Below are 11,921 nucleotides of genomic sequence, written 5' to 3'. Positions count from 1 at the left end.
GATTGGAAACAACCTAAGTGCCCATCAACAAATGAATGGATAGAGAAGCTGTGGTATATTCACACAATGGAATACTATGATGCAGTGAAAAACAAAGAACTCATGAAATATTCTTCAAAATGGATGACTCTGGAGTACATTATGCTGAGTGAAATATCTCACTCACAAAAGGACAAATATGCAAAGTGCCACTGTTGTAAAACAGGACTGACATCGGAGGGAGACTGATAAAGAGGGGATTAATTATGTATATTGTATTGAAACAGATGAGGAGGAGAATTGTTTAAAAGGGGTATATGATTAGGTATTATTATTATGACAGGAGTCTAGAATGAAGGCTGCATGCGGAGGAGGGGGATTGCATAACAATGAAAGAATTTTTCTTTTACTTTTCAAAGAGAAGAGCGAACTGGGGGTGAGGAGAGAAGATTGGGCAGGGGATAAAGTGCAACAATGAATGAATGGAAATCCAAAGTGTCTGTAAACTTTCATTAAAATTAATTAATAAAAAAGTATCAATTAAAAAAGACAATCTCTTGGAGGCAAAGATCAAATCTTAATCTGGGAAGAAGAAAAGAAAGAAAAGGGCAAGTCCCAGTCATATGTCCCAATCCTGGAGTGTGAGATTCTGCAGCTCCACTTCTGTCTGCCAGATGATACTCGACAGTGGGCTCAGTGTGAGGAAAAAGAATTCTATTGAAGTAACATGTCACAAGTAAAATATATTTATTAAAGAACAAGACAAACACCAATGAAGGTACATTCTGTTGTTTTTCTCATGAATATATCCTACTTCTATTTCATGCAACTGAAGCCTTTCAGATACATATTTGATGACACAGGATACTATCCATCTAAGTCCTTGGATCAAGTCCTGTCTTCTTTGGTTCCTGCACATTCAGATGCAATGAATGATTAGATGAATAATAATGTATTCACCTCAAGTGCCTAAGTCTTGTCTTCTCCATATCATACTTTACAACCTAACCAGCTGTTACTCTTCTCACGCTTTGTCACCATCTTGGTATTAGGGTCAAACTCAATCTGTAATGGTCCACTGAAGAAATAAAACAATCCTGAAATACAGTGGAGATAATAATGAGACATTCTTTCAGCAAACCACTTTTATGACATACATAACTTAGAATAAGAGTAAGTTAATAATGAGAACATTTACTGGCTGGTCACTCTGTCCTACACTAAGTGTTATTTATACATGCTTTATCTCATTTATTCTTACAAATAATCTTAGATGGTACTAATGAAGTAAGTACAAATTCCAGAAATTTATGGTAGTTTGAATATTCTTCCCAAAGATAATGTCACTAATGAAAGTTAAAGGGAAGCTTAAGCTCCTCTTTATCTGACTTCAAAGTCATTGCTATGAAATACTAGATGACACTGTCTCCAAAGAGATAAAGTTTACATTTTTTTAAAAACATCTTTATTTTGTCCTCTTTCTCCTAATGTCTTGCTCCTTCTATTCTAACCATGTCCTAAATCACAACTTGAAAGGCAACTAAACCCAAGAAAATGAAAAATTGCTAAGATCACAAGTTCCTTGAGCATTATGAATTTCAAGCCATAGTATCCCTATTCATTTCTTCCAGGAAAAATAACGACAAATTTTTCCTTATCAATAATCATATTTGTTTTAATTTTAGTTTAGTGATTTGCGTTTTTTCCCCCTCATTTATATACATTGAATTTCACATCTTTATTCACATTGTGTTTCATATTATCATTCTCTTTTTTTTAATAATTTTTTTATTTTTTATTTTTTTACAGAGGTTTTGGATTTCCATTCATTCACTGCCGCAATTTTCTCCCTTCCCACCCCTCCCCACCAGCTCGCTTCCCCCTCCGAAGAGAAAAAAAAAAAAAGAAAAAAAAAAAAATTCCTTCATTAGTATACAATTCCCACGTCCCTTCCCCCCAGCCCCCACCCCTAGTACACTTCTCTATGCAACCTTAATTCTGGATTCCTGTGCTAACCATAATACTCAGTCATATATCACTTCTAATTTGTTCTTTCCCTCATCTGTTTCAATACAATATACATAACTGGATAAATTATCATTCTCTTAAAGAAACAGATGGGGGAGGAATTAGAGTAGAAACAAAGGTGCAGTTTTTCAAAGATCATTAGTTTCCATATGTAGAAAATCTAGAGAAAACAAGAAGTTATAAAAATAAAGCATAATTTAATAACTTTATTGATATCATGATTAACACTTATACCAATGGACAACTAGATTGAAAAAAAGTGTTAAAGATAATTCAAGTAAGAAAATGTTGTTGTTGTGGTTGTTGTTAAGTGCCGTCGAGTCGCAGGCAACTCATAGCAACCCTATGAAGGAGAGTCCTTGATGCTAAGAAAATGTTACTCTACTAATAAAGTCATGTTGAAAGACACAGAAACTGCCTTGCAGAAGCTTCCACATTGAAATTTGAGAAAAAGAACAATGGGTAAAATATTGTTACAAATAAATTAATAAATATAAGGGATGAGGATTTGCAGGGGAGGGGAGATTAATCACGGAGTTGTACAATTTGGTGAGCGGGGGGGTGAGGAAAATTGGAAGAATCTGTTCTGGAAAACAATGTATTTGAATTTTGTACATAAACCAGTGTAATAAAAAAACAAACAAACTATTCCTTATATTCAAGCGCTTGCTGTAGAAGGTCAAGGACTGCAGCCTTCAATATGGATTGAAGCTCAATATCAAGAAATCAAAGATTGTCACCAATGGGCCGATTGGCAGCATCATGATGGATGGTGAAGAGATTGAGATTGTAAACAGCTTTAGTTTGCTTGGCTCCACAATCTACACTGTTGGCACAGGCAGCCAGGAAATTAAAAGACGTATTGCGTTGGGAAAGTGTGCTGTCAGAGACCTCTCCAAAGTATTGGAACAGAATGATGTCAGTCTGGAGATTAAGGTTTGCCTGAAAGAGGCCAAAGTGTTTGCAATCGAACATACCGTAAACTTCTAAAAGAATGAACAGGTTCATCCTGGAGAGGATTAAGGCAGTCTGCTCCTTGGAGGTAAGGGTTCTGAATCTTTATCTGACATACTTTGGACGTGTTACAAGGAGGGACATCATGCTTGGGAGGTTGGAGGGACAGCACAGGAGAGGAAACCCTCGATGAGGTGGATTGATTCGGTGACTGGGGTAATCAGGGTGGGTGTGTCAGAGACAGCAAGATTGGCACAGGATAGAGCAGGAGTTAGGGCTGTCGTACATAGGGTCACTATGAGTCGCAGGCAACTTGATGGCACATAACAACAAACTAATCCTCAGGGCAAAACAAGATACACAGCAAAACTCAAGGCAGTTTTTGATAGAAACAAAAGTCACTGTTACATTATAACCTCTTTACTAGTAGGAAAGGAAGGATATGTTTAGCTCCTTTTTAATTGTCTCTTCTATCAAAATTTGTTGTTGTTGATTGCTGTGGAGTACTACTCATGGCGACCCTCTGAACAAAAGGCCTGAAGCCTTACTGTAATTATCGTCATTTATCAAAGTTCATAGAGTTTCCAGAGGCATATTGTTTAGGATGTGGATGCCACTCCTGCTTCCTGTCTTAAACTGGGAACTACTACAAACACTGTTCACCATGGGTAACCGTTAAGGCATCTGACACCCCAGTGACACAAGGTTCAGCATCACTGCAACACTAGGACCCTCAGTACAGCATACTGACAGAAGAGTGCTGTACCACTTAGAAGAATGTTACTCCAAAGTATAATAACAACCTACTTTTAAATACAAAGGCCTTCTCCAAGGTCTTGTTGACTCTAAACATGAGGCTTAAATTTAAAAAAAACACCACAAACCCCAAACAAAACCCCCCAATATCGTATGTTTTTGTTGTTATGTGATCTTGAGTCACCTGTGACGTATGCCAACCCTATGTACAGTAGCTCTGAACTCTTCACTCTCCTGAGCCAGTTCTCACTAATTCTGATACATTAAGGTTCCATTGCCCCAGTTACTTAGCAATCCATCTCACTTGGGGTCTCCCTTTCCTCTATACTTCTAAGCATGATGTTTTTCTCCAAAGACTGGTCGGTCTCTCCTGGCCACATGCCCAAAGTATGTGAGATGGAGCTTCAAAGCCCTAGATCCAAGGAAAGACTTGGTTTCACCCTCTCCAACACAGACTGATTTGTTTTCTTGGTCCATGGTATGTTCAAGGCTCTTCTCCAGCGTGACAACTCAAAGGCATCTATTCTTCTTATGTCATCCTTAGTCATTGTCAAGCTCTCTGAAGCATAACAAGTAATCTAGAAGACCATGGATGGTCTTGATTAGGCACACCTTTATCTCTAGATTGATGTTGTTTTTCAGTACTCTGGAGAGGTCCATGACAGCAGATTTTCACAGTGCAATTCGTCTTTTGATTTTCTTAATGCTGGTGTTAAGGGTTTTGATTGTGGATCCGAACAAGCTGTAATTACAAGCTAACAACCTCAAACTCTTCTCCATCTATCATGGTGCTGCCAATTAGCCCAGTGGTAAGAATCTTTTGTCTTCTTGATGTTGAGTTTCAATCCATATTGAAGACTACAGTCCTTGACCTTCTGCAGCAAGTGCTTCTGGTCTTCGTCAGTTTCAGCAAGCAAGGTTGAGTAATCTGCATGTCATAAGTTGTTGATGAGTCTTCCTCCAATCTTAATGTCACACTCCTACTCATAAAGCCCTGCTTCCCAAATGATCTGTTCTGCTTACATATTGAAAAGGTATGGGGACAAGATGCATCCCTGACACACTCCTTTACTGATTTTGAACCATGCAGGGTTTCCCACAAGGAGATACCTGTCACAATATGGTTCATTTTTAGGTACATCTGTTACATCAAATAAGGATATTACTATGTTAAATTCTTAGTAAGAATAATGATCTACACATTAGATTTACTATACTTAAAATTAAGTACATTTCCCCCATATTATATTTTCTCCATTCCACTCTTCTCTTTCCGTTTAAAAATTTTTACTCTGTACCATAGTTCCAAAGACAGGACAGAATCCTGTCGTTCAAGGAAAAATAAGGAAAGGTATTCATAGGACTTGGAAAGAAACAGCACAATGACACAAGGACAGCTGTAGCAATCTCAGACACCAGTGCAAGCAGGCTGAAATACAGGGTGCACAGTGGTAGCTGAAGTCCAGGATGTGTTCAGAGACTCAAAGATGGGAGATTGTCCTAATATACTTGGGAAGCAAATCACTTATAGCACAGATGTAGATGGGATAAGTAACATTTCTCTGTGATAAATTTTAAAAGTTCTTTGAAAAGGTTTACAGATCTCTGAAAATGCTGAATTTTAATGTTGCACAAGTAATCCCACAAAAGTCCCTTCCAGAGTAATTTTATAACCAATGAGAATCTTAGGTGAAAAAAACCAAATATCCACATAAATCAGACCTATACACTGTAAATGAAAAAAGTACCAGTATCAAGTTTCTGGAAGGACCACAGCAGGAAAGACTATTCAACAAGAAGATTCTCATCCTTGTCGTCAGCCAGAGGGTTAGCTGGCTCTATTACCACTCCAGCCACTCTTCACTGCTCCACGTCCTTCTCAGGTTTTTCCTTAAGAGTCTTTTTCTTCTCTTGGATTTTCTTTAACCATGTTTAAGAGCATTTAAATGCCAGTTGGTTGTTTTAATAGCTTACTGTAGAGTAACAAATGAAGGCTGCAATGAAGAGTGTTCCACCAATAATTCCACTGCTTTGGCATAACTTGTCTTTGACTTCACGTACTGTTCCCCACCTCTGGCTAACCCAGTCAGCTCATAACTGTCAATTCCTGGTAATGTTCAAATACTGGCAAAGTAACGCTTGCTACATTATCTTCTTTGTGTAAACCTTCACCTGGGCTTTGTTCACGTTCTGGAATACTGTGGTTATAAGTCCCCAGCTGTGAACTTGGCTTCAGCTAGTGAAAAGAAAGCTTCTCTCATCATTTCTCCCATCAACATTTTAGTCTCTATAGGTTCTATTGAAGTCAAAGAGTCAAAGCTTCAAGACTTTTTCTTCAATAGGTTTCGGCCTGTCTGTTCACATTTCAATGGAGCCTTCATGAAAGTCTGTCCCATTTAAGAGGGACAGATTTCAATTCAGTCTTTGCTGATATTTTGACGATGATAATTCTGGTCAGATACCCAGCCTAACAATCAATAGTGGCTTCACCGGCTACAGTTCCTGAAGCCACAAACCCTTCCCTACTGGAGTCAGCTGGTGAGTCCTTTCTATTCCATTTAAAATGGAATAATGATTTCAAGCAACAAGTAATTTCTTCCCTTAACTATACTTTAAAACTTTCAGTAAGATGTAGCAAATGGTTCTATTCCGTTTTACTTTTATTTGTGTTAATAAAACTTCAGAAAAAAAATACAGAATCATATTTGGTCAGTTTTGAGTATGTATGAGGATGGCTACTTTTTTACAAGGGAACTCAAGTGGCTTCTTGATAGGGGTTGCACCGCCAACACAAAAGTATGAGAATTGAAACCTCTGCATGGGAGCACGATGGGTAATCTCCTCTGGTGTGATTAATGCCTCTGAAAACCCACAGGAGGGTAAGCTATGGATCAGTTCTGGCTCATTAGCACACAACAGCAAGAACAATAATTTCTTGCAATTGACCACTGTAGACAGTTTCATGAGGTAACTGAAGGCCAGGGCATCATTCTGGATAACATAGCAGAAGAAGAATAAGAAGATTGAATTGAATAAAAGACAGACAGTTCATATTAAACTAGACTCCCATTGGCTATATTTTTTTAAAAAAATCTACTATTGTTGACATTGAGAAAAATAGAGTACCAGAGCACTTTATTGTGCTCATGTGTAACTTATACCTAGAACAGAAGGCTGTTGTGTAATCAGAGCAGTGTAACACTGCATGGTTTAAAATTAAGAAGAGAGTACATCAGGGTTCTATTCTTTCTCCATAACTAATCTGTATGTTAAGCAAATTATTTGAGAAGCTCAACTCCATGAAGTGTAGTGTTATAGCAAGTTAGGAGGGAATCTATGAATGACCTGAGTTTGCAGATGACAGAACACTACTCACTGAAAGTGAGAAGAACTTTAAGCAGTTGTTGCAAAATATCAAGGAATACAACCTATGGTATGGACTGCATCCTAAGGCCAAGAAAACAAAGATTCTTACCATTGGACCAATAGGCAACATCATGCTAGATGGTGGGGACATTGAAATTGTCAACAGCTTCATCTTTTGGTTCCATAATTAACACTCTTGAAGTCAAGAAATAAGGAGACACATTGTACTGGGAAAATCTTCTTTTAGAGACCTCTTCAAATTACTGAGGAGTAATAATATAATTTTGAGGACTAAGGTGTGTCTGATTCAGGCCATAGATGTTCCAAGTACTTGCTATGTATCTGAGAGCTTGACAATGAAAAAGAACTGCAGAAGAAGAATTGATGCCTTTGAGATGTGATGTTGAAGGAGAGCACTGAAAATATCATGGACAGCCAAGAGATAAGTCTTGGAAATAGTGCAATAGGAGTGCTTTTTTGAGGCAAGAATGATGAGGCTTCATGGAGGGGCTATTTCTTGAAGAGGGAAATGAACTGGGCAGATTGGAGGGTCACCAAAGGAAAAGAAATCCTTGATGAGGTGGATTGACACAGTGACAGCCACAATGCTCTCTTGTGTGTCAGAAAGTGTGATGATGGCACTGTATAGAACAAGGTTCAGATGTTTTGTTCATGGGATCATTATGAGTAGTACTTGACTCAATAAGACCTAATAACCATAACAACTTACATATAAGTGCAGACACTCAGGAATTCTGCTGTGAAGGACCTCTCAAAGTGTTAAAGAGCAATGATATCAGTCTAGTGACTAACGTACAATTGGTTTAGGCCACATTTTTCTCAGTTACATGCTATGCATCAGAGAACTGGACAATAACTAAAAATGACAGAAGAATTGATTCCTTTAGTTGTGGTGCTCAAAAAGGGTATTGAAGATACTCTGGACTGCTAAGAGTAGAAACACTTGTGTCTGGAGAGAGTAAAACCAAGTTCTCCTCAGAGGCAAGGATATTGAAGCCCTGCTTCACATTCTTTGGGCACATGGCCAGGAGGAATCAGTTTTTATAGAAGATATGCTTGGAGGATGGAAGGAAAGCCCAGGGGAGGAAGACTACAGATGAGATGGATTGACGCTGTAACTGAGGCAATGGGATTAGATGTGTCATAGTCAGTGAGACTGGCCCATATACATTGTACATAGGGTTGGTTGGAGTTGTGGATGACCTAAGGGCACATAATAACAAAAACAACAATGTATAACAACAACATAAATATAAGTACCTCCAAGGTACTTAAAAGTAACTACATAAGTCTAAACACTAAGGCACACCTGAAACTTTTAAATTATTAGAAATGTATCTGGAAGTTAAACAATTCATAAAAATTATATGGAGTTATTGTGTTGGAAAAGAGTACTGCTGTCCCAAGGAATATAAAATATACAAAGAGATACGTTTTGTAGAAGGTGCAACCAAGTTGCTCTGTACAAGTAAGAAGAGTGAAACTTCCTCTCACATATCTTGGGCATGTTTTTTTAGGAAGGAACAATCCTTAGAGAAAGACATCATGCTTGGAAAGGTGGAGAGATGGTGAAGGAGAAGACTATCACTGAAATGGATTAGCACTGTGATGGTAACAAAGAGCTCATGTATAGAAGAGATGACGAGGAGGGCACAGGACAGGATAGGATTTAAATCTATTGTTCATAGGGTCACTATGAGTAGACGACTAGAAGGCACCTAACAACAACATACATGAAGAGGGTGCTCTAGTGGCCTCTATGATATTGAGTTGTGCTACCAACCCAAAGGAAAGCAGTTTGAATCTACCAATCTTGCTTCAAGGGAGAATAATGGATAGTCTACTCCCATGTGCTTTATTACCTTTGAAACTCACTAGAGGGTCAACTACATGTTGGTACTGATTTAAAGTGAGTAACAATAGCAATCACGGAAGAAAGGTGCTCTGATATAACCCAAAGATTGTGATTCTCTGGAAGCTCAAATTTACCAGGAACTCCTTGAGGAAAAAGAAACATTTCTCTCCCACTTGTGTACAGTCTTGGAAATCTACGGGAGGATCAATTATGAGTTGATTCTGACTCAGCAACAGTAAAAATAATTACATTTAAGGAAATGGCTATAATGTGAGATATTATTGAAAGAATCTTTGATTTTGCATGCTGATGTGAATCAAGAGCTTATGAAAATTATGGGAAAACACCATGTAAACCCAAGTTACATAAACCGTGCAGAGTGTGGAGTAAAAAGATACAGGAGTGTACGATTGGGAAATTGTTTTGACTTTCCACTTCATCTTCATACAATAAAATTTTCACAAGAGCCCTCATTGACAAATAAACCAGTATCCTCTTACCAGAATTTTTAAGTACAGCATCAATCTTTTGCTCAACTCCTGGAAAGTCCTCAGTTATTAATCTGGGGAAACCTTGATCCATGGACTGGCTATCCTCATCAAATCTGCACCAAAAGAAATACAGTTTAGTGTTTTGTGAATCCCCTATTATTTACCAGTTTAAAATAACATTAATGTCCCAGTGTGAAATCCTCAATAAACTTTTCAAGTGGTGTAAAGGACTACATTAAATGCAACTTTCCATGGCTTATTAAGTTGAGCATTTAAAGCCGTATTCTCCCTAAGTAATAAGTACTCTGCTATTGTAGAGGATTCAACCATGTGTTTGAAGTTTGTTTTTTAAGCCTGAATGTGTGAAACCTATTTGTAGCTCCTCCCTCTTGTTTTCTTTTCAGCCAAAAATATATGAATGCTGTTAGTTATGTGTTGGACTTTTAACTAAAATATCAAATCTACCAGAGCTCTACAGGAGAAAGACAGAAAATTTCAGAAACTTGATGAGTATTTATAAGTTATAAGTAATCAACTAATTGGCAAAAGAGTTTAGTTTTGGGTTTTCATAGGGGTCACATACAGAAAACAAATGAACTTATTTGGCAAAAAATAAACTCTTGATTCTCTACTGTACTGTACTGTTGTCTCTAAAACATATTCTATTTGGGGTTCCTTTACAACTTAAGGATAAGGAACTCTTCTGCCAATACAAAGGTATGCAGTTCAAATCCACCAGGTCCTCCATAAGAGAAAGATAGAAAACCTCCTCCTGCACAATTTCTTGCCTCTCAAAACTCACAAGATTAACTAGTGATCAATTTTAACTTGAAAGAACACAACAACCACAGCAATGGCAGTTACATGGTGTCTAGTAGAAAGAAAAGACAAATATGACTTTGACCAGAAGTCTGGATCTGAGTTAGTGTCTTCTGATATGTTTTGGTGATCAGTGATTAGCTTTTATGAGAACTTTCTGTTATATGTAGGATTTTGAAAAAAAAAAAAAAAAAGAAAATTTGAAGTTAGAAGAAATTTATGGATTTTTTTTTTATGGAAGAAAATAAATAGGTTTCCTACAAAGTCATTCCAATTTTGTATTACCTCCAGTATTTCTCCTTTATGAAAAAGTAGATTTTCCTGTTATCTTTATCAGAAACAGCTGCATCAATATTCTTGATGGATGGAGGAAAACCCAGTGTATAGATGCTTCTTGGATAACCGGCTTGTATCTCTCCGAGTTTCATGGCCCAGAACAGATTCCCTATTGACAAATAAATCCAAAACATTTTGAGGGAAGGCTTTTGATGTTAGAAATTATTTTAATGTGTTATCTTATTAAAGATGGATGCTTAGTTTTAATGTCAACCAAGAATCCAAATAGAAGATGATTAATAAGTATGCTTCGAATGAATGAATCAATGAATAAGAAGACTTTTATGCATTTTATCTATTATCCATAAATTATGATTATTAATCTTAGATCTTTCCTTCTAATTGCTGATGACACCTTAATCTGAATTTATAATAAAGATTTTTTTTAAGCTTGCATACCATTTTCCCTTGAATTTGTCATGGTCACCAAGTTAAATCTGTGTTGCCTCTGTAGAACCCACTGAAGCTTAGGTCAATTTGGATCATGTCCTCCCATTATTTTCTCTTTGTTTCTTCTCTTTTTCTTTTCCCACGTCTGAATCCTTTCCTTACATTTGTGGCCAACCAATCTAAAATGCCAGTCTATTGTATTTCTCTTGCTGTGACTATACTGGATGATTTGTGTTCATCTGAACAGTTCCAGAGAAAGTCTTACTTTTGAGCAATGAGTTCTTTTTGTGTTGAAGAACCAACTTCCCACTTCTTGCATGCTTTCTCCTTGGTACATGGAAAAGCATTTTTCTTTTAAGATTCATTTGAAACAAAAGCTCTTTTCAGGAGATCAATCTTTTCAGTATCAATCTTGATTCTCCTGGGTTTCCTTGGAGCTTAGATTCACTCAATCCCATCACTGCTAACCAAAATGCTGTGTATCCCCAGTTTCATTCCACCAGCATCTCTGAGGGAGAAAGATGCACAGTCTCCTCCATTATAATTTCTACCCTCAGAAACCCAAGGAAAGATTGCTTTCAGTTGGAATTGACTCAATGCCAGGAAATTAGTGCTGATGATGTCCTTTCTGCTTCCCCCCTAAACTATGAGTCCCCTTTAATCATGAACTCCACTGACTAGCACAGCATCTAGAGTACAGTAAAACTTCCCAGACAAATACTAACAGGCAGTAGCAATGATTTATAGTGATATAACTCTTTATAATTTATCATGAAATTTCATACCTTTCGTTTAATCCTAAGAAAGAGGAAATTAGGTCAGAAGTGAATACAAAAATTTAAATTCCTGTAGAGATGTGCATTAAAAATTCTTTAAATAACTAATCATCCCTTTTCAGCAGGAAGTAGCTAAGAGAATACGCCATC

General features: G+C 37.3%; 1 protein-coding gene across 1 annotated transcript in view; it reads right to left on the bottom strand.

The window, feature by feature from the left end:
* Positions 1-969: 969 nt before the first annotated feature.
* Positions 970-11,921, bottom strand: part of LOC102861316 (stromelysin-2-like) — a 22,719-nt gene continuing 11,767 nt past the window's right edge. The window contains exons 8-10 of the mRNA XM_006887351.1: positions 10,555-10,714; positions 9,460-9,563; positions 970-1,076 (exon numbers count right to left, since the gene is read on the bottom strand). Coding sequence (XP_006887413.1) covers positions 970-1,076; positions 9,460-9,563; positions 10,555-10,714 — 371 coding nt within the window. The remainder of the gene's footprint in view (positions 1,077-9,459; positions 9,564-10,554; positions 10,715-11,921) is intronic.

This window comes from Elephantulus edwardii, unplaced genomic scaffold (genome assembly GCF_000299155.1).
Source record: "Elephantulus edwardii isolate Elephantulus edwardi_28Jun2011 unplaced genomic scaffold, EleEdw1.0 scaffold00056, whole genome shotgun sequence".
NCBI lineage: Eukaryota > Metazoa > Chordata > Mammalia > Macroscelidea > Macroscelididae > Elephantulus > Elephantulus edwardii.
Note: the sequence above shows the minus strand (reverse complement) of the source record. Positions and strands in the feature narration are given on the sequence as shown.